This window comes from Solanum stenotomum, chromosome 12, assembly GCF_019186545.1.
Source record: "Solanum stenotomum isolate F172 chromosome 12, ASM1918654v1, whole genome shotgun sequence".
Lineage (NCBI taxonomy): Eukaryota > Viridiplantae > Streptophyta > Magnoliopsida > Solanales > Solanaceae > Solanum > Solanum stenotomum.
This window is the reverse complement of record NC_064293.1, coordinates 34,005,779-34,032,863: the sequence shown is the minus strand read 5'-3', so window position 1 is coordinate 34,032,863 and position 27,085 is coordinate 34,005,779. Positions and strand designations below refer to the sequence as shown.

The following is a 27,085-nucleotide window of genomic DNA, read 5'->3' as shown; positions in this document are numbered from 1 at the left end:
TATATATATATTAAATTGTGTACTAATAATGTAAATTTAATATTGCTCAAATACACAAGTTAATGATTTGTATTATTATATTGTTATTATAATAAATAAAATATATTATTAAGTGCATTATATATTTTATTAGTTATTTTTAATTATAAATTATTACATTTTAAATCAAACCGCGCAACGCGCCGATACGTATACTAGTACATGTAATTACATAAAATAATAATTTTAAAGAACACATAAATAAACTTTTGAAAAAATTACAACACTGTCGTAGTAACAAACAATGACAATTTTTAATTAGCTTTTACATTCGTTGAATTGCACCAAAATATAAATAATGTGTGATCACCAACCTCCACCACCAAAACAATCACATGTATCACCACCACCACCGCTGTGATCGCCACCACTCCAACTACTACCACCGTGATCACTACTCCGACCACCACCACTTGTGTCGCCATGATGATGACCACCTCCACCACTAGTAATAGTATTTTCGCTAGCATAACTATGACCTCCACCCATATTATTATTATTATTATTGTCACCACCACCACTAACATAATTATTATCATTACGATCAGTACTAACATCATTATTTTTGCTACCATTGTCACCACCATTACTTTTCGTGGTATCGCCACCATGGTATTGAATATCTTTTCCACCATCATTGGATGTAATATCCACAATAGTTGTTGCAAATTCTGCAGTACTGACTAATTTTTCTCCGGTTGAATTTACTGGCGCGGAAGTTACAGGATTTTTTTCATGTGCTTTATTACCATCACCATAACGATGACTATATGGATTATTCTTATTCTTATTCTTACGTTTCGTGGAGGATTTTGCACACGCAAATATAACGATCGCTATCATAGAAATCGAAGCGGCTATCATGCCAACCATGAATATTGTTTGCCCAGAATCCCAAAATGCAAGGCTTGAACCATTTTTTGTAACAGAAAGCCTAACCATTTTCTATCTAAAAATTTTTCTCCTTTGAGTTGTAAGAGATATTTTGGATACTTAATTAGAATTGATCATTTTTTCAACTTGCTATATATAATGAAAAAGAGGGGATTAGGCTTAATTAATGAAACAATTACGAGGAAGCCAAGTTCATCACGACCTATATCAAGTCAAAATTCTAGAATTCATACTTTGATGTGAATTTAATACTCCATACTCCTTCCGTCCAACAATAGTTGTCCGTTATACTATTTTAAGATGTCTAACAATACTTGTCTACTTTATGAAATCAATGAATAATTACACGTAGTTCCTCATTTACCCTTATCATTAATTATAGTCATTGACTCCTTTCCCTATTACATTTTTCAAGACATTATATTTTTTATATTCAAAGAGTGATATAATAATTTTACCCTTCTGTTATTTATAGTTTCTTAAGAAGTATGTAAAGTCAATAGTGGACAAGTATTATTGGACAAAGAGAGTAGGTCTTAATTCCCGGGCCACCAAAATTGTAGTATTAAAATGGTGGGGGAATTTCAATTTTCATGTTTAGTTTTGGTTGTTGGTGTGGAATATTGAATGAACGAATTATTCTTGTCCTTTGTCCAAGTCATTGTATGGTTGATTAGTTTATTTTGACCCCGATTATTCTTGACTTAGTAATAATTAGATTACCAAGGACCTCACCTGATTGATTAATTACTACTAAATCTTGACGCGGGGAAATTAGAACAAGCTAATGAGAAAAGTAAAATGCAATTCTATTATAATTTTAAAATTAAGTTTTGTGGATGATCATGAAGTCATAGGGTCGTCTTGTTCGATCTACTCATTGATTTTTGTATCTATATATGGGCCATATATATTTGATTAAACATAATTGACCAAGCTAATTAACACGTAAATTTACTTTACCAAAAATAAATCATGAGATTAATTATCATGAATAGATCATCTTACTCAAAAGGGAACATTGCAATATATAGATCATAGGGTAATGCTTAAAATTTGATGAACTAATGCTCAAATTAAAGAGGTATATTTCAAATGCATGTATTGACAAATTTACTTATTGTTCAAATAAAAATACTTATTCCAAAATAAGCTATATTGACCGAAAGAATTGTATCCTTGAAAAATTCATTTATGAGTTATGTTATTTTCCCCTACTATTTTCTATCTTTATTTTGTCAAATTTCCTTGTGGTTAGTCCAAATTGACGCCCAAACTAGCGTAGGATAAACATGAGCCATAACTAGGATAAAAAATTTATCACAACAAATAGTGCCAATAGTGTTGTGTATGTATACCTTTTGAATGCTTCTACTTATCTATACCCAAGGGCAGAGCTACGGTGGTGTTCAGGGGTTCAATTGGACACCCTTCGTGGAAAAATTACACTAAATATAAGTTAATTTTTACTTTATATTATTTTGAACACCCTCAAAATCAATGAAGACTTGTAGCGCAATGACAAGGGTATGCACGAAACTTACATGGTGCCCAATGCAGAAGTATGCCGGGCATGCAAGATCAAATCCTTCATGAAATTTCTGGCTACGCCACTGTCTATACCGATGAGATTAGAAGACTTGGCTCCCTATATTTGAACCTCTTATATTATGTACATAAAAAATCTTGTTTGATAAAAATATTAAGTAGATATATATATATATATACAACGATATTAAAAATAAGTTACATGTGCTAAGCTAGATCACAAGTACTACTAGAGTACCTAACACACAAGAACAAACATATGCATAGGCCTATACGAATTACACACAATTACCATATTGAAATTCACACAAATTAAGCACATGTGTTTTTTTTTTCTTTTTCGTGGTGTCCAGGCCAGCTTGTACGCACCTCAACTAGCGTAGAATAAGTGATGGAAGTATTTCCTTAACAAGCATAACACTAGGGCAAGTTTTTCCCCTGCCACCATCAACATTATTAGTACCCATTCTTCTTCTACTACCAATTGATCTTGAAGTAGCAGTACTTGTACTAGTACTAGTACTGCTACAAGCAATTTCTCCTCCACCAGCAACAACACCACCCGTTGGCGACGGCCTCGGCTTTTCGAAGCAATTATTAGCAGAACCAAACACGGCCATTGACATCATTGGGATCGACCCAACTGCCAAGCCAAACATGAACGATGCCCCTGAACCTTGAAGCATCGTTTAATTCATTTATTTATTTATTTATTGATTAGAGAAGCTAGGCTATATGAAAAATCTAATAGCCTAGTGTAAATATGGAAAATCAAATTCTTAACCTATAGTTTATATAGATGTTTTAGCTAGAATGATAATTAATTCAAGTATTTGCTGTAAGCCTGAGATCATATGTCATGTGTATACTTCTTTGTTTTTTAATGATTAATGTCCTTTTCGATGACACAATTAAGTTACAGATTTCTCTAAAACTTTTGAGAATTTCAAAGTTATAGTTCAACATGAATGAAAGGGCAAGGTGGCGTTGTCTCTTCGTTTCAATTTATTTATCTTACTTTTCTTTTAAGTCTGCTTTTTTTTAATGTATTTTTTTTTTGACAACTCTTTAATCCTAACTTTCAACATGACATATTTAAGATAACAAAATTAAATAACATTTTAGTACGTTTTATATATTTTAAAATTTTATATCAAGTCAAAATCAAACATACAAATTAAAAATGAGGTAGACAGAGTCTTTACTTTGATTGTTTGTGTTGTATCATCATCATGTCGTGCATTTGTTCATCTTCTTACGCTACATTTATATTCTCTTTCTCTTAGGCTATATATACTGAATCTTCCACATCTCATTTGCGTATAGACCAAGAAAACACTATACAAACTAAAAACAATTTGATTAAGCTAGGCATGACTTATATAATTTTGACTTGAGAACAAATGGGATTACAGGCATGTAGATCAATATCATTTAATTTGGTTTTGGCCCATAGCCTCACAATGCGGACTAATCAGTGTCATTTATTTATAAAAAATATTTATCTGCACTATTATTTGTGTCAAGCTACGCAATTTAACGTTAATAGTAAGTGATAAAAAAATAAACATGTATAAATTTATTCATTGGTACAATTATAAGTTTAATCACTCTTTTTTTAAAAACTAAAAGATGGGATTAGAGTTGTACAATTCAAATATTACAATCTTATTCTCTCTTTCATAATCAGATCTCACAATAAACATTTCAAAAGGATGACGTATAATTTGTAAAAATACCGAAGTAAGACAACATGGCCCATTAGCTCAGTTGGTTAGAGCGTCGTGCTAATAACGCGAAGGTCGCAGGTTCGAGACCTGCATGGGCCAAACTTTTTGGATTTTTTAATATATTTTTTAAAGTTTTCATAGCAGCTATTTTAACCCTTGCGGGAGGAATCCATGGCTAATATTCCGGAGAAATTCTGCAGAATCAACCTTTTTTGTTCTTCTTTTACCGATGAAAATGCACATTAGAACGCTTAGTACCCACTTCTCAGTTGTACTGTTTCTTCTACTTGTTTCATCAAAAGGGTTTGTTGTGGGAGATCTAGTTCGAAAGCCATTGGGTAGTAGCAGTAGGAGAAACTCAAATCGGGTACCCGAATGTGGCAATTTCGGGTCAAAATCTGATTGCTCGCAGAAGCAAAATTGTCGATGGTGCAGAAGTGATGTTCTTGATGACGCTTGTTTCTTCAAATCTGAAGCTGCTAGATTACCCTCTCAGATCTTTACTTGTCATCTTCTTAGATTGAGATAAAAGTACCCTTTTTTGTTACTTTTACTTTTTCCAATTATGTTCTTTTTGTCCGTTGAATTTTGAGTTTTTGGGTGAAGTTCATTTGAGCTGTGAGTATGTTTTCTGTGATGTTAGTGACATTTAGGCCTACCATTTTGCTTTGAAGAAGTAAAAATATATGCTTTTGTAGATATTGTGTTTGAAAAATGAAGGAATTGAGTGATGCTTTTTGATATGCTAGAGAGACCAGTTGATTTGCAGTAATGTGCTTGTTAATTTTGGATGAGCTATTTAATTTCTGCTATTAATTTCTCATAGTAACATTGACAGTTCAGTGTTCTGCTTGGGCGAAAAAATGATTCACTGGTTTACTGTTCTGTCCATGAGTAGTTGTTGCTGTCAACGAAATTTATTAGAGCCAGAGCTTCTCTACATGATTTAAAGTTTAGCTATTTGGCTGTGGTGAAGCAAAGGATTTTGCATTTGGGGTGATGGTGGAGAGAAATACGTATGGAAGGAAAGGCGGACTGTAAGTTTTATGGGCAAAAATGAGCTTTTCTTTGTAGGTGGAATGGAGCTAGGGCGATCATGTACGATCTGAATACTTTGGAACTCCATTGTCGTCCCACTTAAACTATCTTAAGAATCCCTTAACCTTGAGTTATAAGATGGGACATAATTGACTTATTTTCTAGTGGAACAGATGTATTGAATCGGTGAAAATTAGTAGATCAACAAGATGGTTATTACATGATTGTCATAGTATTGGAAAGGGACTAAGAGAATAGGAGGCAATGCTGCTGGGGTGGAGTACATTTTATCTTGTGTTTCTCTCAGAAAACATGCCACATTGAGCTGTGTATGATCTCTAAACTTAGGTTTTTAAGGAGATAGATAATTATTAGGTAGGTAAAATTTGTTTCAAGAGCTTGGAGATGCTCTTTGCAGCTAGTAATAATTCATCCTGAAGCTCTGTGTCATCTGCTCCATGTTTGTTCTTCAAAGGTTTTCCTTGCAAGTTGCAAATCCCTAGTACCAACCCATCAGCTTCTATTTATAACGTTAGATCATCATTCCTGATAGAGAGGGGTTCCCTTATATTTATCCGTAAGCTTTTTTTCGCTGTTTTTGTGTCTCCTAAGGTTTCACCAGATATTTTGGTGATATCATGTGATGATGGTCAATCATCAGTGAGGGAAAATGGATTTTCGTACAGCCAAATCTGCTGTGTGTTTCCCATTCCAAGCTTGTGTATATTGCTGATATGCAGGATTTAGCAACTTAAAGAAGTGGTGTTAGAGAGACCTGATATATTTAACCCATATTATGGATCACCTAATGAAGAAGCTAACAGGATAAAGTTCAGGCCTTCTCTTGTTAAAAAAAACACTGATTTTTTCTTTCTGTAATTCACATTTTAAAACTGAGAGAGAGCTTAATCTGAAGGTTGTAGAAGTTGTATTTCTGGTGTATGCAGCAGCTCTTTTGATTTCTGAAATCTTCCTCTAAGAAATTGGATTCACTTGTTATTCAAACTATATGGGAAAACTGAAAACATACACCGACTTCTTAAGATTAGCAATTGTTGCATTGAAAAGGGTAAAAGCAGAAGTTGATTCAAGCTAGAGCTGTGTATTAGTGTTAATGAGACCATGGTTGAATCGAGTATTAAGTGACACTAGCTCACGCTTATAACACATAAATCTTGATGATAATCTTATCCTTCTTTTGGGAAGGTTTTAGATGAAACTGTTTCAACTTTTTGATCCATCTACACTGGCTGTTAAGCCTGAAGAACAACTGCAGTTGCAAAACTATGGTGCTACTGAAAACCAATTGGCAAGTTAATAAGCAGCTTAAAGACCAAATTACAGGAAGAAGTTGAACTTGAGAGCAACTTTTTGATCCATCTACACTGGCTGTTAGCCTGAAGAACAACTGCAGTTGCAAAACTATGGTGCTGCTGAAAACCAGTTGGCAAGTTAAAAGCAGCTTAAAGACCAAGTTACAGGAAGAAGTTGAACTTGAGAGCAGCTCAATTGTGGGAGATGATTGTTACACTACTTATAACAGTTTTGATCTTTTCTGAATTCCTAATAGAATGTACATAGTAAACTGAATAATGATGTGTAAACAGAGAGGTTCCACCAACTGAGTGGAAATGTATTAAACTTTGAACTATTGAATAGACTGCTAGAAAAGCCTAAATTACTATGGCAGCTTTTGAATTCAGCATCAAGTGATTCATTCATCTCAATTGGGAGAACAATAACTTCACTTCAACCTTACTATTCAAGAACCCCAAACGAACAAACGGGGACAGTCTTTGCACTAAAATTTTCAGAATTGTATACAAGTTTCATATCTCATTTCCAACTGAACACAAAAAGTATTCATACCTATTAAATTAAACCTCCAGAAAAGCAACCAAGCAAATGCATAAATAAACTAAGCATAAATAGAGAAAAAAAACTAAATTTCCACTGATGTGTATTCTTCTTCTTCAGCAAGATAAACCTTCACAGCATCTCTCATATCTTCAACTTCATTACACCCACCAAGGAACTCAATGAGCTTCTTGAGCTCCCCATCAGCAAGATCATTGGTAAATGGCCTAATCGGAATAGCATTTTCCGGCTGAAAAAGGTAAGAATTCGGGTTATCATCAACTATCACCACCTTCTTCATATCTCTCCCCTTGTCAGACAAGTCCTTCACAAACATCCCATCAACTTCCTTGCAAGAATCCCGATACAATCTATGCGAAATCAAACCTTTTCTGTCTATTCTATCAAGAACAAGCGACGCATACTCCTTAAGCCCAGCAGTGAACACAACAACCTCAAACTTCTCACTCAAAAATTCCAAGAATTCATCCATAAATGGTCTCTTCACCACATAAAACTCTACTCTGTGTCCATCAATCACCGGGCTAACAATGAAATCGTACTTTTCTGGAGGTGGGTTTGGATTAGAATGCACTAAAGTCTCATCCAAGTCAAGAAAGATTGTCTTTTTCTCAGGTGACACCAGTGGAGGAAGGACATTTCCGTCATCAAAAAGCGATCTCCTCAAATTGTTCCCATTTGCAGGCTCATCAAAAACTTTTCCAAGAAGCTGATATCCCTGTTTTCTTGGGGTTTTCTTCGGAGTAGCAACGCGGGTGAATTTCGTAAAAAGTTTAATTAGACGGCGGTGACAAGTGTACAAGGATTTATTAATGGAAGCAACAACTACAGAAGCTGGATTTTTAGCAGGGGATTTCTTCCTGCTACGACGGAGATGGCCAGGGAGATTTCTCCGGTTCTTAATTGACTTTGTTGGAGTTCTCTTGATGATTTTAGACACCATTTTCCTTCTTCTTAGGAGAAATAAGGAACAAGAAAGATAATTAGGGCTGTGTTAAGGTGGTGGTTTTCTTGAATTCTGTCAACTTGTAGGAGGTGATGAGATTTGAAATTAGGATTGGAAGCAACGGTCGAATTTTTGTTTGGCTCGGAACGAAGCTAATGGGATTTTATTTGGAAAGTGAACGTTGGCAAAATATTTAAGGACTAGACTAGACAGCTGGCAGTATTATTCTTTTGTTTCAAAAATTTATAGCGGGACTTGTCCCACTCCTAACAATTTTGATTCATATCTTAGGATTTTTGAAAATTTAAATTGTTAAATTTATTAGCAGATCTCTTAGCTTATGTTTTTGGATCTACGATATAAAGTTATGATTTTAAATCAATATTTTTGAACATATGATTTGGGATCATAAATTGAAATTATGATATCAAATTTCAAATATTTCAAAGAAAAAATATGATTTGAAATTTCGAATCATAATTTCAAATTTATTTGAGTGTGAAACTTGATCAATACGATTATATTTTGTAAATAATAAAAAGACCCATCGTTTTAAAATTTACAAAAAAAAAAAAAAAAAACTCATGTTTGGTATAAAGAGATTATTCATACTGCGTGTAATGATTAAATTAAAGAAAAACTAGGTACTACTATTATTGATTAGAGCATCTTTAAAAACATATTTGGTGATGGAAGTTTGTAATCACAAACATTTGTTTATAAAAAAAAAAAAAAAAAAGACAGTAATATGTGATGCCTTAAGATATTCTGATAGCTTGTTTATAAAGTAGTATTTGCTCATTTAGTAAGATTGTATAAGAATTGTTTTGATGTTTTCACAACTTGTGAATTTTTATGTTAATAAAAAAAAATTACAACTTAAAAAATTCAAATTATATATCCAAACAGAACTTCAACTGCAAATCAATCTAATTTTAAATCATAATTTCATATCGTATATCCGGTCCCGAACAATCCTTTTGTTGCCTATAATATTACTTTTGCAAGCACATATTTTTGAAACAAATGCCAAGAAATCAGCAAAATATGCTTACCAAGCTTGTATGTTTGATACACTGGGCCAATGCTTGGAGGACTATCCATTTAGCAATCAACTTGGGCTCTGTACATTGGGCTCGGGTCGGTCTCCTAGCCCAAACCCCGATCATAGAAAAATTACTAAAATACACATCTTATGTTTTCCTTATTTCTAATATTCCCTTCTATTTCTAAAAACCTCTAAAGTCCCTTATTTCTCTCCTATATCTAAATTATTTTATAGTGTATCCGAGCTAGTTTTTAATGTATCCGAGCTATATATTATGTATCCGGTTTATTTTATAATGTATCCGAGCTAGTTTTTAATGTATCCGAGCTACATATTACGTATCCGATTTGTTTTACTTTATCAGGGATTAATGTAATTACAAATTAAATAGGGATAGATTGTAATTACATAGTTAAACACATGTTAGCGGGGAATTTCATTCTTACACAAATACTAATTGAAGTTTGAACAATGTCTAATAGTTCAAACTTAAGAACACAATGTCATGAACGTAAGTCGTAACAGATGTATTTATTTTAGTCACCAACTCGTAACGAAATTAACTACGTCAACTATGACAAGAACGTGATGGTAAAATTGCACACAATGTGTCCCTGAAATTTGAACTAAAAAAACTGAATTCACGAGTCTAGTTCTTATTTTTTTACATGTTTGTTAATTAGTATGCGTTTAATATCTTATAAGAAATGATAAAGGTAAAATATAGCCCTCTACTGATGTATTCTCGCTTTTAAAAAATCACACCCATAAGTAGAATAAAAAATAAATCAGGGCTCTTTTTAATTGTTTTTTCTTCTCATTATAAATTAGCACATGAATATTTAAACGGAACTTAGCTCCATCAAATAAGATCATTTATTTCCTATACCTCTTATCCGCTGTTTCCATTATATATTTGGCTGTTATTTATGTATTAATCTCGTTATACATTGTCGTTCATGTCTTCTCATTAATTAGAGGGTGGAGCATCTATTGTAGTTACTAACCTTTTACTTGGTCCAATTCTAGAGGGGGAAAAAAGAAGAGGAAGATATATACAAGTAGCTAGCTAGCAAGGATTACACTAAATATTCAACTAGAAAGGACGCATTAATTTGCTTGTGATGTGAAGTTAGAAAAAAGTGGAAGGGGTGGTCACGAAAGTCATTACTTGTTGCCTAATAAAAGATAAAATCATCCACAATAACTCCATGAATCATGGCATTATTATGACCGCAATACCTTATCCTTTTATTTCTTTTGCTTTTTGGGGTTATTTTACCCCAACATGTAACTACTTGTCCTAATCCATTCACATGCAGGATAGGGTATTGGGGTCATACATATGGAGATCCCAAAGATTAATGATGTCCATGTCATATGAAAATCAGAAAGAAAGTAAGTATTGAAAATACCTTTGAACTTGACGTAAAATTATTAGTTTCGTCTTTGAATTATTGACAGCTTTAAAAATACCATTTTAATTAACTAACTAAACTTAGATACACTCCGACTCGATCTGCAAGTGACCTCAAACTCTTAAAGGAGCAAAGACTTTTAATAAAATACCGAGAGAAATGTTGAAAATACTTCTAAACTTGGCGAGAAATTAGCTAGGGGGTGTTTTTCACTCATGTTGCAAGACTGGGGCTATTTAAGTTCAGTTAGTCAAGTAAAGAGTTGTTTTAAAGGGTGTCAATAGTTCATGAATGAAACTAATAATTGACGTTGAGTTTAAGGGTCTTTTTAACACTTCTCTTTTAAAATTAAGAAAAGAATAACTTTAATAACTATCATGTTATCTGTTTAGATTTTAATAAAGTGCATCACATAAATTGAGGCAAATGAAGTAAAACATATACTACTACGCCTCTCGAAAAGTTTTGTTTTTGTGGACTTCAAGTTTTATTTTTTTGTCAATGCTCTCAAAAAAATCTCACGTCTACATGACTTAGCACTGTGGAATACCATATATAGTACATGTTTGTCTCTTTGTGCTAATGGTGTATATAGATTTCTTAATTTTGACTTATAGATCCTACCAAATTATCTTCAACTAACGGCATTGGAAAGAGAAAGTTGAAATAATAAGTGTACATGCATGTGGTAGTTAAGATAAATAATCTTGTTATTAATCTTTTGACTCACAAGTCGTAAAGAGCGGTTAGTTGTAGACTATATTAAGGAGGTGAATAATGCATGGGAAGTGAGATTAATTATGTATGCATGGGCCTTGACATTTATTTATTTATTTCTTGCATGAGCGCACTAATCCTGCCAAGTTTTATGGGTTGCTTTGAAATTTTTATATCATCATTTAATTAGCTTTAATTTGTCCAATAGTAATCCTCCATTTATTCAAGGAACAAATGTTTTTCTAAATTTGTTTAATCTTGTACTTTGGAAAACTTGTCCTAACTTTGCTACTCATTCTAGTTGGAGTAATATTAATTTGTGGAATGAAAGTAATTTTAGGTATTTCAAAAGATATTGTACAAAATTTCTAATTCGTGAATTTATAATGATTGTATGAAAAAGTAGGGCATTTTTCGTCCGACTCCAATCCCCTCTCCCTCGCTATATATATTATGTCAGAACTAATGATACTTCCTATCGATTCATATTTTTCAAAATCGTGGGATGTGTGTTTTTCATTCGGTATCTTAATAATTGAAAATGGACTTATGATAACACGAAATTAGAATCACGATTTAAGTATACATGGCATTAATGTCGAGGGCGTTGAGATAAACTTGCGATAATTTATGAACTATGATTATCAAATCAAAATATCGAAATGTTGTATGATATAATATACCATTTTTGTTTCTTTTTTACTTTCTTAATTAGCTCCACTTTACTCACAAAATTCCAACATCTATATATCTCCTAGATCTGTCTCCTAAAACAATGATATCATGCATGTAATCAATCCTTTCGATCGTATCAGATATTGTTAACTTTTATCATGAATGTTATACCAAAAGTGCATGCATGGAATTATGATCATGTATAATCAATGACAAATTAAATTATGAGATCGAGGAATTAATATTGTACTACAAATTAAGGGTGTGAAATGTTTTAGTTTCACACCAAAATTTTCCAAGATTGTGAGTACATGACTTTACTAGATGAAGACTAATTCCACAAAATAATTAGGATCATAACACGTACGACACATGGGTTGCTACCTGCTAGTCCACCCCTACTTAGCTTGTCTTTTTAATGTCTTCAACTTATATGTTTCATATTGATAGAACATCAAAGTTGACCTCTAAATGCGGTTTGAACAATATGAACTTAATTCTCATATCTCCTTTTAATAAAAATAAACATATTTTATTATAATATCATATCATTGGTGTATAATTTCTATTGAACTTTAAAAATGATTTGGAATGACTAATTAATTAATGCTAAAGATTAAATAAGAAAGAAATTGTCTTTCTTCTGATATGTTTAACGGGTAAAAATAAAAATTTATGGTTCACTTTAGCAAAGATGTAACATGGTAGACTTTAGCAGTTACATATATATAGCCATTATATTGGGACTTATTAGTACTCGGCACTAAAACTTTGAATCTTTCTTTTTCTAGAGAAATTAATTTTATGTCGACTAATTATGGATGACATGATAATTGATAACTTTGGCATGCAGATATATCATTTAGTATGGATATTGTTATCCGATATCTCTTCACAAGAATATATATAAAAATAATATTTTTTAAAAATAAACATAGTTATAATAGGTAAATATCAATTTGGCATATGAAATAATACTTAAAAACATCGATCTACAAGCATAAAATTTTGCGTACACCACTAATAAAATAATTTTGTCCATTCTTTTCTAATTCAATGGTCTCTCTTTCAATGATTCAAATCTGTGTCTAGACGAGGAAAGTTATGTTTGAGTAGTAGGTCACAATTCATGGCAAAGACTGAATATAAAATTGTATGATTGGATAAGAAAACTTCAAATATAGCCAACTAATGAAAATACATGAAAGGTCACAATTAGCAAGGAAGGTATCAAGTTCGTTAACTTGATTTTAAAGTAACTGAATAAGCAGTTGATCAGCTATCTTCCACCATGAAATTATCTAATTAAAAACTTCATTTATTTCAAAATTTTAAATAACGTATCTACTGATCCATGCATGATTGGACGTTGACTATAATATAAAGGGGTGTTTTAAAAGTAGTGAGTTCTAATTTAAATAATTCCCTCCATCTTTTTCGACATGATTTGAAGCTTATAAATTTAAAATTTTAGTATTTTAAAATTAAACATGTCATGTGAAATGTTATAATTAAAAAATCATCAAAAAATGACATTATTTTTTTTGAAACATACTAAAAAGTAAAAGTAAAACACAAACAAGTTGAAACGAGTAAGTAATATGGTATAAAATAAGAAAAGGAAAAATGAGAAAAGGTGTTGAGAGTAAAATTATAAAATAAGAATTAAGATAAATAGTAGTTCACTCATGCGCTTAAACTAAAGATAGCAATATTATCAGATGTATAATATTTGAGTAATCTATATCTAATATGGATATGACTATCTATAGTTAGGTAATAGGGGTTAGCTGTTACAGAATAAGATAGGAAGATATTTTGTTATTAGTTAGATATTTTGGCAAAACTGAAATTTATACCAAAGAAAGAGTAGTATATATATTCAGCAAAATATCTCCAGTTAATTTAAGAACATTCACCATTTGGTGAATATACCTCTCTTTTGTGTTATTCATAGAATACCAAGTGATCTTGGAATATACTATTACTATATGACATGGTTTTAATTGCAGTATTTTTTTTTTTTAAAATATGGACCTTTTGTTTGTGTACATACGTGCCTGACTGCCTTCATCGTGGCAAATGTCGAGTTAATTGAAGATATATGATTTATCGATGGGACGTCGTAAAATGTTCAGATTTTTTATTTATAAATTATGATTTGCTCATTTGGTAAATTAGAATTGAGAATATTTTGATAGTTTCTAGAACTTGTAATTTTGTTTGAAATCATAATTTCATATCGCATATCTAAACGGGAGATACGTTAAGACAAATAGGATATTTCAAGGCTAGCTAGTTTTGAACTTTTTGCCCTTAATTTCATGAAAAATGTTCCAAGTAAAACTACCAAAAGTGAAAAATGCCGGATTTATAAGAATTGATTATCGTTATAACTTATTTTGTTTGTAGTGATTTTCATAATTATGGAAAAAGAAAGAGAAATAAGTTAACATTTGTACTCTATATGGATAATAGGAAAGTTAGTTAATAGTTGTGAAAATTAATGGTTACTCTATCGTCTTTTGCATTCATAACTTTTCTGTATTACCGGTGGGTTGTTGGATCAGCCTTCAATGTCTCACATTTAATTTTTTTAATAAATGTACGTCACACTTCCAATTGTATCAGCCCAATTTCCTATTCCTAATAATAATAAAAAATGTTTATGCCTCTTGTTAAAATTATTACAAAATCAAATTATATCCACTAATATCATAACAGCACTTTAATTTGTTGTCACAAGTCTCTTTCCATATTTTTCAGGTTACCATTCCATATTCACTTCCAATTTTAATTTATGTGTGCATTTCAATATACAATATTTAAAATATATTACAATATTTATGTAACTATAATTATATAAGTATAAGTATAATTATTCATTTTGAAATAGATTTAAAAAATTGTACCGAGATAATATATCTTTGTTTTAATTTTTTTTTGTCCTACTTTTTTTTTAGTCCGTTTAAATGAAAATTTTAATTCTACTTTTTACATGACATCTGTAACACAATTGGATTTAAAGATATTTTGGTACATTCGATCTATCTTTAATTTGAGGCAATAAGATTTTAAAATTGGACAATCAAATTAAAACGGGGAAGTAAAAACATGACCCCTCATTGATCACTCCGAAAATAAAATAAATAAAAAGGCCCAATTACCCCCTCTCTCTCTCTCTCTCTGTTTCCCATTTATACATCCTTTTGTGCTCATCTCTGTAATTTGTTATAAATTGTTGAATTTCTGTTTGCTCACTTCTTCCTATATCAATTAGTTCATCACCCCTGTTTTTTTTTTCTTGAATTATGGGTGATCAGCAAATAGGAGGAGGGGCTAATGGATCAGTGAGTTTGAACATTAGAGATGATGCTGATTTGAACAATAAAAATTGTGCTAATTCAGCATCACATCAAGATTCTTCCTCAACCTCAACTTGCAGTTTTGTCACTGTTCCCTTCATTCAAAAGGTGAGTTGTACACATTTGATGAATTTTTAAGACAAATACAGAGTTCGAATGATTTTTTTTTTAATCAATCGGTGGAACTCGTAGCTGATACTCTAACTTCGCCCCTATGTGCAGATAATAGCGGAGACATTAGGGACGTATTTCTTGATATTTGCGGGATGTGGATCAGTGGCGGTGAATGCAGACAAAGGAATGGTGACTTTTCCAGGGATATCAATAGTGTGGGGGTTGGTGGTGATGGTCATGGTTTACTCTGTTGGACACATTTCTGGTGCTCATTTTAACCCTGCTGTTACTATTGCTTTTGCCTCTAACAAAAGGTTCCCTTGGAAACAGGTACATACATACATACAACTCTCTTCAATTCTCATAATTTTCCTATTAATTGATCAATCTTCAACTTCTGTTTAAGTACGACATTTAAATCTAACTTAAGTTCAGAAATAAAGGATTGTCTAAGTTCGTTTAAATAAGTTGTCTTTCCATTCTTCAACTAATATGGGACTCTTAACTCATTTTAACAAGTTCATTGGTTTTTACATTTTGAGAAATATAGATGGTAATTATTTAGTTAGTTTTAAGGTAATGAATATTTCTCAAATTATATGGGAGATGATGTCAATACACCATGTTTGTATCTACATCATAAAGTACAAATATCTAAATGATTCGTCACAATCGAGGATGGAGTTAAGAGGGGCACGCAGAAGGGGTTCGTCGGTACGAAAAATTACTAGTTTGTAAAATTAATTATTTTTATTTATACCCTTTGGTTTTAATCCTGTTTTTATTATTTTTCAAATGAGATAATGTAGGTTTGTATGGATTGCGAATTTATTTTTTCTCATTTATTATAATAGCTACACATTGACTCTACTAATTTGTAATAATGATCCGTATGACTTTTTCCCAAGTCTTTTTCCTGTAAAACTTTCCAACTTTTATTATCCTTCAAAAATAATCCTGTTAGTTTTGATTAGTTGAGAACATTAAAGATACTTCACAGTTTTTTCCTAACCTATATTAATGACCATTAGAAAATCTTAGCAAGCTTTATTTGAACTCTCACTTTATCATAAGAATTTATTCGTTGGCACGAAGTTTTAGAAAAATAAATACTTTATTAATGAGCTTTTTTTCTTGTTCATAATCATAGGTACCTGCCTACGTGGCAGCTCAAGTGATTGGATCAACATTAGCAAGTGGGACCCTACGATTAATATTTAATGGGAAACATGATCACTTTGTTGGAACCTCACCTACAGGATCAGATATTCAATCTCTTGTTCTCGAATTTATAATCACATTTTATCTTATGTTTGTCATTTCTGGTGTCGCAACTGATAATAGAGCTGTAAGTATTATATTTCTTAATCTCTTTTTTTTTTTTTTTTTAATTAGTATATTATTTAAACTTAATTAATTAAAAACAGTTAAGAACAAGATCTTTAGTATATATCGTACGCTAAGGTAGTCAATAATCATGATTAAATTAGTAAGAAGATTGTGACTTTGTTTAATAATCTTAATTATTTAATTTTACGTGGACTCTACTGAATCATTATTAAATCATGATTGATTTGATTTATTTTTTGTTTTGTTTGTGAATTGTGAATTGTGGTGGTTAATAATTATTAATTATTTGCAGATTGGAGAACTTGCTGGTCTTGCTGTGGGAGCAACCGTGTTGCTTAATGTGATGTTTGCCGGGTAATTAAGTGATTTCTTTATTACTCTTTCATTATTTTTAAATTAAAACTATATAATAAAAATATCTTATTATATAGTGTGAACAAGACCCAAAAATATTTGGATAAAGGGTGTTCAAATCTTTTGACCATTTGCCTTATTAGGCTAACGTACATCCTCGTGCACAAAATATACACGGCTTTTATTTTAATTAGAAAAAAACGATTTCCTTTTTTCTTTTTTTCTATATTATTAACTTAATACATCAACTATTTTTTTTTGGTTTCTAAGAATTTCACTTATAGCATGTTCGATCAAGTTCTTTGGGAAAAAAATCATTCTAATGATGAAATATAGTGGATAAGTATTACTGAACATTCCAAAATAATATAGTGGATAAGTAAAGATGGACAGAGGAAGTAATAAACCCCAGAACAAAATTCAGGACTATCTTGCATTTTGTGAGGGGTGTGTGTTAGTTCCGAGATCATATATCCCACTATTTATACTAAAATGATGAAATATGTTATCTCATATACATGACAGAATAACATCCATGTGAAAACTTTGTCTATCACATCCCCGTACCAAACAACCTCTCCATAAAAGAACTTACCAGTCAATTGTCATGTTATTGTTCTTTTTTACAGGCCAATATCAGGGGCATCAATGAACCCAGCAAGGAGTTTGGGCCCAGCAATAGTTTCAAGTCATTACAAAGGTCTATGGGTTTACATGTTAGGCCCAATAGCTGGTGCCATAGCAGGTGCTTGGGTCTACAACATCATCAGATTTACTGATAAGCCATTACGTGAAATTACCAAAAGTGGATCTTTTCTCAAATCCAAAAGCCTACTACGTAACCCCTCCAATTAGAACCTTTTTTTAATTTATTTTATTTTGAGAAATAGATATAAAAAGAAAGAAAAATATGTTGCAAATTAGTCTTGTTTAACTTTTGTACACGATAAAAGAAGTAAAATAATCTAATGAAATTTTAATTATGTCGACAGTGTATTGTTTAAGTATTTCTTTCATTTTGTTATAATGTATAATTATGGCACACAATAATAGTAAGGTGTCTGTTATACGCCTTAATTTGAATTTGCATCGTATTAAACTCATTAAAGGGGAAAACACTCTTTATCAGGATTTTTTCATGATCAGTCCTAGACTCGACTCGAGACATCTAATTAAAGATGAAGAGATCTTATTCATCCCACCGCATATTATTCAGTTGTGTTTTCACCTTTCCCATTACTTTTGTTGTAATGCATGCACTATTATTTGATTTAAAATTTGGAGATTACTTTTTGTCTCGTTTATTAACATTAGCAAGTTTCCACCTACAATTGTTTTCCAATTTCCTTACACTTCTTTTGGAATATCTGGGAGAAATACTTTTGTGGTAAGAATGGATTGACCATCTTTAATTTGCTCTTTGACTGCTGATTTGTGTATTTGAATGTTTTAGGCAACAAGTCGATTTCATTGTTATATTTTTTTGGTTGAACTTAAACTCTACTTTGATTATGTTACCATTCTAGTTAGTAATTATACATTAAAATCTGTAGATAATAGCACGTACCTAAATATATAGTTCTTATTTCAACCTAATCAAATACATGATGTATGTTAAATAAATAAAAAAGATAGCGTCTAATTAGAATTCAGGTTGTGTTTTGGTATGAAGGAAAATGTTTTCCTAGAAAATAATATATAAGGAATTTAGTTAAACTTTAGTGGCACAAGTCACTTTACCATAAGAATTAACCCAAACAACAGAATTATTGACATTAAGAGAACAAAGCATTGGATTTTGTGTTTGAGCATTTGGACTTTTGCAATATTTTCCATAAACCCTTTGGCTTTTTCTAATTTTTGTTTATTACAGAGAACTGAAACATATTGGTTATTTTCCATTCACAAACTAACGTACAGTTCTTGTATAATACTTACATTAGCAGGGGTAGAAGGATTGTGTTTCCAAAAGGGCACTAAAAAACTTTGTAGTCAATTCTTGCATGTTTTCAAATTTCTACCATCTAATGAACTGCCACCCACCCCACCCCACCTTAAAGAAACAAAAATAAATGCCTCCTATATATCTCCACATTCAAAGGGGAATTAAGTGAAATCATAGTTTTCTAATACTTGAGAGAGAGTTCAAGAATGGCTGAGATATCAGATATCAGTCATGCAACAGCTTAATTTAGATATCAAAGATGATAATGAGCATCATAGTCTTTCTTGTCCATGTTTGGCATCCAAGAAACTTGGTGATGAAACTATAAGCTTCACTCAAAACTCAAAAGGTAAACTCACACTTCCAATTCTTTGATGCTTCATATAACTAGTTCTCATTCTACTAAAGGATTTTACATCTTGAAAATAGAAGATTTCTTTATTTATACGGAAAAGGGCCAAAAATATCTTTGGACTATTCGAAAAGGTTTAAAAATACCCCTCATCCATCTATTGGGTTAAAAATACCCCTCAGTCCACCTTTTTGGTCCACTATTACCCTTAAAACAAACAACCTTTTATTTTTTTTATTTTTTATTATTATTAATTATTACTTTGCATCTTTCTATTGGATAAATTTGAATTCCAAACTCACCAATTTTTTTTTATCCTTTGACCCATATCCACATTTTTTGACCCAAACAAAATTAAAAAATTCATCAAAATTAAAAGACCTAATCATCTCTTCTCTCCCCTTCAAACCTAATAACCTATTTTCTTTCTCATCACTATATACAACCTCAATCAATGGTAATTAAAATAATGCATATGTTCATATCAGTGGTCAACCAAGAACTAGCGAATTTAATACCAATTAAAACTAAAAAGCTCTTCTTGATTGTGTTTGAATTTGGTCAATGGCACCATTAAAATACAGTCAAATAGAGCTTTTTAGTGTAACTCCACTATGAAAAATTGAATCGTTTGAAAAGGGTGTGAACCAAAAGGAAGAAATAAGAAGACCCAATTCAGGTTACCTGAATGGCACCATGAAAACACAATCAAAAACAACTTTTTTTAGTGCAACTCCACCACGAAAAATTGAATCTTTTGAAAAGGGTGTAAACCAAAAGGAAGAAAGAAACAAGACCCAAGTCAGATTACCTCAATGCCACCATAAAAAACACAATTAAGAAGAGCTATCTAGTGCAACTTCCCCTTAAAAAATTGAATCTTTTCACATGGGTGTGAACCAAAAGGAAGAAACAAGAAAGATCAAATTCAAACACAATCAAGAAGAGCTTTTTAGTTCTAATTGATATGACCAAATTCAAATACCAATATGTCCATTTCAAATTTAAATACTAATTGATTCAATCATTAATTTTATCTTGAAATTGTTGAATAAGAAAAGAGGAAAACACAAAATAGGTTACTAGGTTTAAGGGGGGAGAGAAGAGATGATCTCATCTATTATTTTTGACAATTTTTTTAATTGGGTTTGGGTCAAAGAATGTGGATATGGGTTGGGTGGATAGAAAATAATTAGTGGATTGAAATTTAAATTTATCCAATAAAAAGATGTCACGTAATAATTAATAATAATAATAATAAATGTTAGTTTTAAGGGTAATAGTGGACCAAAAAGATAGACTGGAGGGTATTTTTAACCCAATAGGTGGATGAGAGATATTTTTAAACCTTTTCGAATAGTCCAAGGGCATTTTTAGCCCTTTTCCATTATTTATATTACATCAACTTGTCTATGAGTTGCAGATAATGGCATAAGTACCCTACACAAGTACCTTCACTTTCTAACAAGTGGTTTAGTGTAACACTGTTAAGGTGTACGAATAAAGTCTCACATTATGGAAAAAGTTCACTTAGCTTAAAGCAGATAGTTTCACAAGAAGTTGCAAATACCTTGGACTGGCAACACGCGCCACAAACACCGGATGTAACACTGACAGAGTCACAAGGCAAACTAATGTCCATATAACATAACATGCATTTATAACACATGGGATATGGAACCAGTTGGTGAATAATCTTTTGTTTTCAATGTAGTTTGTGGCAGAGCTTTTAGGCACCTACTTATCGATGTTTGCTGGTTTTGCTGCCATGGTGGTAAACAAGAACATAGGCCTTCTAGGAGTAGCAGTTTTGTGGGGTTTGGATATGATGGTTATGATCTACACTGTTGGGCCTGTTTCTGGTGCCCATTTTAACCCTGCTGTCACTGTTGCTTTTGCTTCATGTAAGAGGATAGCATGGAGACATGTAAATTTCTCCATTCTCAGTTACCCAAAATACAGCAAGAAAGGACTAAACAACATCCAAAAAAAATACTTAAGGATGTTTCCCCTCACTTTTTGGGCTACTCTATTTCCAGGTGCCAGCATATATATTAGCACAAGTCATGGGAGCAACTCTAGCAACTGTCACTGTGAGATTAATGTTCAAGGAAGAGCAACTTCAGTTTCTGAGAACAATTCCAACTGGCTCAGATTTGCAGTCTCTTGGTTTAGAATTCTTGATCACTTTCTAGTTTCTACCTCATGTTTGCTGTTGCAGGCACCGTGATGGATAATCGAGCTGTAAGTGATCACTGCCTGTTTAAATGTAAAGGTCCTAAGACAGAATTCGACTTATTCTATCCTTCTCTCTGTTTACTGATGCAGGTTGGAGAACTCACTGGACATGTTATTGGAGCTGTAATCACAATTAACTCTATCCTTGCTGGGTATGCTAAATAGATAACTTCTGTTTTCCCACTTACTTTGGACCCATTTCAGAATGCATTTTTCTAAAGCGAAGCGTTTAAAAAGAATGTGTTTTCCTAAAATAGCTTCAGAAATAAACATGAGCATCTCAAAGTGGAAGAATACTTCACAGTTCAGACTATCATCAGCAAATTGGAAGTTAAAACTAAGTGATAAGATACAAGAACAGGAGCATGGGGATGAACCTATATAATAACATGATTTTCACAAATAAAACAAGTACAGGGCCAACATTCATAACTGAGTTGGGAGTAAAAGTTTCTAGTGGTGTTATTTGGAGTCTTAACTCTTCTTCGTTCTACAAATTTGCCTAACTGGGGACATTTGGCTATTTTGATGAACAGGCCTATTTCAGGGGCATCAATGAATCCCGCAAGAAGTTTGGGACCAGCAATTTTATCAAATTGTTACAAGAAACAATGGATATACATTTTGGGTCCTACAGCAGGAGCTATAGCTGGTATCTGGTTTTACAATGCCATGAAGAGCCCTATAATGAAGTCACTAAGTTTCTTCACTTTCTCAGAAGATTAACCCAAAACAAAGTTTAAACAACAAACACTACTGTCCCCGTCCAAATAATCAACCACTTCTCAGGTCTAGGTTTAAGTCTTTCCGCAGAAGATTATCCCCAAAAATGCTTAATTAAAAAACCCACACTTCTGGTCCTCTATGCAGTTCTTTAGAATTGATAGAAGCATTTGGCAGCTACCATATATTGTTAGATATTTGGATATCTACTGTTTAGCTAATCTTCAGATTATATTCTTCAATTGAGGTGCACCATTAATCATTTTGAGGTTTTACCTTAAGAAAATACTATCACGAGCACACTAACGCAGTAGTCTCATAACCACATTAAATTTCCCAGAACTGTGTCCACATAGGAAATGACTATATCGGCACTATTTCTAAATGATACTTTACAGAGGAAACTTTTAGGAAACACAAAGTATCCGACATTTGTATAATTCAGGACACAATGTTATACTAGTCAAAGAAACTGGAAGCTCATGAGAGGGTGTACATTTTCAGAGAAAAAAAATAAAAACCATTCACTATGCATACATGTTAAAATAAGTTACACTTGGGGAAAAAGAATAAACCGACAATTACCTGTTATGTACAAACAAAAAAGAAATGGCAGCATGATTCAAGAGATCAAACCATAAGCTTTTACTACCTTCCAATAGGTGCATTGTTTGGTGAACCTGTACGACTGTTCGGATCATGCCTCAATCGTAATCTTGGAATGATAAGAGGTTTGCAGCAAAGAAGAGCGAAAAGGAACTCCATTGTAAACAATGTCATGCTAACCCACACAAATAATGTTGTCTTCCAATACCATAGCATTCTTTTCATAAAAGGAAGTTCAGACTCCAGTGTTAAAGAGGCAGCATATATTTCGGGAACTCCACCTCCAGGGTGGAATTCAGCTCGTTGCTCAATGATCACCCTCAAGCATGCAGTTGGAATGAACCCTTCAGAGAAGCCCTTTAAGTCTACCTTTAACTTTTGGGATTCTGATGTATATCCAGTGACAAGAGGGGCAGCTTTAAGGAAAGTAGAAAAAAGGCGTATAGGATTGCTTTTGAATTGCAACATACAGGGTCGCCTAGCGCTAGATAGCACTTTACCATTAGAAGTGAGGAAATCCACCCGCACCTTCAGGTGTAAGAAACAAACGAATTAGTAAATCATTCAGGTAAGACCGAACATGTAGAAATGCATAACAAACCAACAATTCAAGAAAATAGAATTATTTTGGGTCGGCAATGTAAATCTCAACTTTGCTTTCCTAAAATAGGTAGTAGGCTTGAAGTTCTACCAGGAGTGAATCAATAAAATTAATTGTGCCAAGTTCTTCAATACATAGACGAAACGGATAAAATCAAACTAGAATTGGAGGGAGCATACATGTTAACTTGGTAAATAGACACTAGACAGGAGAAAGAAATTAATGTCAAATACTCAAATCACTGTGAGACAAACATTTTATTCTTACAACTATCTCCCTTCCCCACACCCCCTGGGTCTCCTTTTTTATGTGCAGCTTTTTTAAAAGTATATCAATTGAAAATTGCACTAGCTTAAAAACCTATGGCATGTCATACACAAACCAGGCACGCAGTCAGCAAAATCAGATGTCTAAAGCTTATTCAAACTCCAACTTCCCATTTGTGTTAGTTAAACTAATCTGGAAGATAGCAGTTTATAATCATTTTGCAATAGAAAACCATGTCTAGACTATATCCACCATCTGAATATACAACAGAATTCGATCCTCGCAGAAAGCACCAAACATAACAAATATGGCATACATGTACACAGTCAAGCGACTTCCATAGCTGTTGGGACTAACTTTGTACGCATAAACTAAAGCAATAACTTCACAATTTAAAAAAAAACTACTTCCCCATCAGGTCAATGAACCCATGTTGATGAACTACCAATTACCACTATTCTGTATCTAGCAGCAAAAAATCCATCAAGTATCAAACTTAAAAGTCCTTGCGCTCATACCTGAAAAATGCCCAAATTTCTGTTGTAATCTGACTCGGGCAACATTAGTGAAACAGTAACCTGCAACTTATGATTAGGTGGGATAACTCGCACCCCATCAACCATTCCAACATCCACTTGACTATCTACACCACAGGTCACACCTGGACTCCTTATTATCGGCACATATGCAACTGGGCTCTTTGCTGTATAATCAAAATTCAAAGCCTCGTTCATCCTGATTGGCTCTTCCACCATAATTCTTATCAAGATGCCACCCATTATAAAAGCTGATACCAGCAATCCAACCAAAACAAAACAAACATACACAGACCACAAACATCCCCATCCAAATTGTAGCCCCAACCTCCATACTGAACTCTGCTCCTTCAACCATCCAGATACAAATTTCAACATACTCTCAAACACAAACCCAAAACTCCTCATAAACCTGTGTATTACATATCGTTTCACACGCCTCATTATTTGAAATGGATCCATCACAAACATATAAGAGCTATAAATTATCCATACAGGAAATGTAAACAACTTTATCATCAAACTCACAATAGTTATCAACATATTCACTTGAAATCCAACAGATTTTATAACTAAATTCGCTAAATCAAACAATATATTCGAACTTGAATCATCAATTTCTCTCAAATGCGAATTAACTTCCTCCGAATTATCGATTTCGTCATTGTTTACATGAGTAATTACAGAATCCTCTTTCAGCAGTGAAGAAGCATCATTCGAATTATCTATTATTACACTATTTTCATTCATACCTGTTGGAATCTCCTTATTTTGTTCATCACCTATACCTTTTTGACTTTTTGTGCTCAAATCAAGCTGCATTGAGTTCGAACTTACTATATTATCCAAACTTCCATTCTTATCCTTATCTTCTGCCATCAATTTCCTTGAGAACCTTATCTTTCGCTCTCTCGAATTCGAATAAATCTCGGAACTTATAGAAGGTCGAAAATTAGTCGACTCGTTTCCAGAATCATTGAAAGAAAAAGGTCGCCGGTGCCGGAGAGAAGACGACGGGAAATTTTCATTTTCCGCGGATTGATTGAGGTTTACGTCATCCTCCGATCCGCCGGTTTCGGCGTCGGAAAATATGTCGCTGCAATCATCGAAGGGGAATTCGTCCGCCGCATCATCGAATAAGTCTCCGTTGTTGTCTTGCTTATTTGGTTGTGTATCTTCCATAACAAATGAAATTCAACAATTGTGAACTCTATTATTTTGGAGTGTGAAGGGTTTGATGATGAAGAAGAAAATGAAATTCAAGGGATATTGATACGCTTGCAATTTTTTATTTTTTATTTTAAAAACAAGATTATGTAGCTTGCAGGTTGTACATTTATCGAGAAAATGTCATAAATAGTTCTTTTAACATTTTAAGTTTAAAATGGTAAATATATTTTTATCCCATTTAGTTCTTAAATTATTCAAAAAATTTATTCTTAACTATACATTTATCGATTTTAGTCTCTTAACTATACATTTATTGGTTTTAGTCCTCTAATTATTTATAAACTTACCAGGTTTGATCTCTGTTCATTTTTTATATAAATAACTTAGGTTTATATTAACAAAATTCATGTCTCGAGAAATTAAATTCTTTAGCCATTTTTATTTTGTTGTTTCTTTCTCACCGCTACTTTTACTTCAAATTAGGCTTATGCAAAGAACCTTAACCTCAACAATTCAAAATAAAATTCACTAGAAATACAACAAAAAAATGAAGCATATTACTGCTACTAATGAATCTGTTGAATTCAAAATTTGTACTCCAACGAATTTGCAACTCTTTTTTAGTTCTTCTTTTAAATAGAGTAATTTTATTATTCTATTCATTTTATTTCACTGAGAGAAAATTTGAGTAATAAGATCAAATATCTTATTAAAAAATTAAAAAAAATTGTGTTGATTATGAACCGTTAACCGCCAAAGAAGGGAACACAACATATTCAAGTCATTAGCAACAATTATATGCTTCATTTTATCCTCCATAGAATAAAATTAAGACTTATATTTTCTTTCCTCGTTGATTTTATTTTGAATCGTTGAGGTTACTTTTTTTTCATAAGAGTAATTTGAAGAAAAAATAGTGGGGGATAGAGAAACAACTTTTTTAAAAAAGATTAAAGATTTAATTTCATTAATATAACCTAAGTTATTTGTATTTAAAAAATGGACAAAGACCAAAGCTGATAAGTTTTTGAATACTTAAAGAAAGGGACCAAAGCTGATAAGGTTTTGAATACTTAAAGAACTAAAACTAGTAAGTGCATAGTTAAGTGACCAAAACTGAAAAGTTTTTATATAGTTAAAAGACTAAATCTACGAAAATATAGTCAAGGACTATTTTAAACTACACCTATAGTTAAGATACTATTTATGGCATTTTCTCTACATTTATCTACGATATTTGTACATCTTTTAGCAAACGAGCAACGGAGGCACATAAACTTGTGAAGTTACAACGACAAACGGTTCGAGTCCTCAACCACGGAATCGTCTTTAATTTTATCCTCAATATAAGACATCCGCTCTAGTTTTTCAAACCAAAGCCATCAAATTAGTATATCCATACCGCTCATTAGGAAAATATGTACATAACATACCTACTTTTTCAACAAAAAAAAATCATGAATTCATATGCACCATAATTAGGACCTAAATCGACCCGCCTGTACTAGTGGTTGTTTGAAATAAAGAGTTTTA

The 27,085-nt window shown here is 32.4% G+C and overlaps 5 protein-coding genes, 1 non-coding gene and 1 pseudogene across 6 annotated transcripts; 3 read left to right on the top strand and 4 right to left on the bottom strand.

The window, feature by feature from the left end:
• Positions 1-345: 345 nt before the first annotated feature.
• LOC125847355 (putative glycine-rich cell wall structural protein 1) lies at positions 346-981 on the bottom strand. Its single transcript, XM_049526988.1, has one exon. It carries the CDS (start codon positions 979-981, stop codon positions 346-348), a length of 636 nt encoding a protein of 211 aa, XP_049382945.1.
• Positions 982-2,835: 1,854 nt separating this feature from the next.
• LOC125849394 (uncharacterized) lies at positions 2,836-3,241 on the bottom strand. Its single transcript, XM_049529471.1, has one exon. It carries the CDS (start codon positions 3,165-3,167, stop codon positions 2,856-2,858), a length of 312 nt encoding a protein of 103 aa, XP_049385428.1. The 5' UTR covers positions 3,168-3,241; the 3' UTR covers positions 2,836-2,855.
• A 995-nt stretch (positions 3,242-4,236) lies between these two features.
• On the top strand, positions 4,237-4,310 carry TRNAI-AAU (transfer RNA isoleucine (anticodon AAU)). The gene has a single exon. It is a non-coding gene; the product is annotated as a tRNA-Ile (tRNA).
• A 2,629-nt stretch (positions 4,311-6,939) lies between these two features.
• Positions 6,940-8,208, bottom strand: LOC125849388 (uncharacterized). The gene has a single exon (XM_049529466.1). The coding sequence runs from the start codon at positions 8,068-8,070 to the stop codon at positions 7,192-7,194; it is 879 nt and encodes a 292-aa protein (XP_049385423.1). The 5' UTR covers positions 8,071-8,208; the 3' UTR covers positions 6,940-7,191.
• Positions 8,209-15,125: 6,917 nt separating this feature from the next.
• LOC125849389 (aquaporin NIP1-1-like) lies at positions 15,126-18,241 on the top strand. Its single transcript, XM_049529467.1, has 5 exons — positions 15,126-15,404; positions 15,519-15,740; positions 16,561-16,758; positions 17,053-17,114; positions 17,744-18,241. The coding sequence occupies exons 1-5, from the start codon at positions 15,243-15,245 to the stop codon at positions 17,967-17,969; spliced, it is 870 nt and encodes a 289-aa protein (XP_049385424.1). The 5' UTR covers positions 15,126-15,242; the 3' UTR covers positions 17,970-18,241.
• A 1,049-nt stretch (positions 18,242-19,290) lies between these two features.
• On the top strand, positions 19,291-22,191 carry LOC125847354 (aquaporin NIP1-1-like; annotated as a pseudogene).
• Positions 22,192-22,835: 644 nt separating this feature from the next.
• LOC125849375 (seipin-2) lies at positions 22,836-25,660 on the bottom strand. The gene is made up of 2 exons (XM_049529440.1): positions 24,365-25,660; positions 22,836-23,506 (listed from the first exon to the last, which is right to left on the bottom strand). Exons 1-2 carry the CDS (start codon positions 25,562-25,564, stop codon positions 23,021-23,023), a joined length of 1,686 nt encoding a protein of 561 aa, XP_049385397.1. The 5' UTR covers positions 25,565-25,660; the 3' UTR covers positions 22,836-23,020.
• Between the last annotated feature and the right edge of the window lie 1,425 nt (positions 25,661-27,085).

Coding starts and splice junctions, on each gene's coding strand:
- LOC125849375 (XM_049529440.1), bottom strand. CDS start 25,564: ATGGAAGATACACAACCAAATAAGCAAGACAACAACGGAGACTTATTC. Junction 23,507..24,364: donor GAAATTTGGGCATTTTTCAG/GTATGAGCGCAA, acceptor TTACACCTGAAG/GTGCGGGTGGATTTCCTCAC.
- LOC125849394 (XM_049529471.1), bottom strand. CDS start 3,167: ATGCTTCAAGGTTCAGGGGCATCGTTCATGTTTGGCTTGGCAGTTGGG.
- LOC125847355 (XM_049526988.1), bottom strand. CDS start 981: ATGGTTAGGCTTTCTGTTACAAAAAATGGTTCAAGCCTTGCATTTTGG.
- LOC125849388 (XM_049529466.1), bottom strand. CDS start 8,070: ATGGTGTCTAAAATCATCAAGAGAACTCCAACAAAGTCAATTAAGAAC.
- LOC125849389 (XM_049529467.1), top strand. CDS start 15,243: ATGGGTGATCAGCAAATAGGAGGAGGGGCTAATGGATCAGTGAGTTTG. Junction 15,741..16,560: donor AAAGGTTCCCTTGGAAACAG/GTACATACATAC, acceptor TCATAATCATAG/GTACCTGCCTACGTGGCAGC. Junction 17,115..17,743: donor CTTAATGTGATGTTTGCCGG/GTAATTAAGTGA, acceptor TCTTTTTTACAG/GCCAATATCAGGGGCATCAA.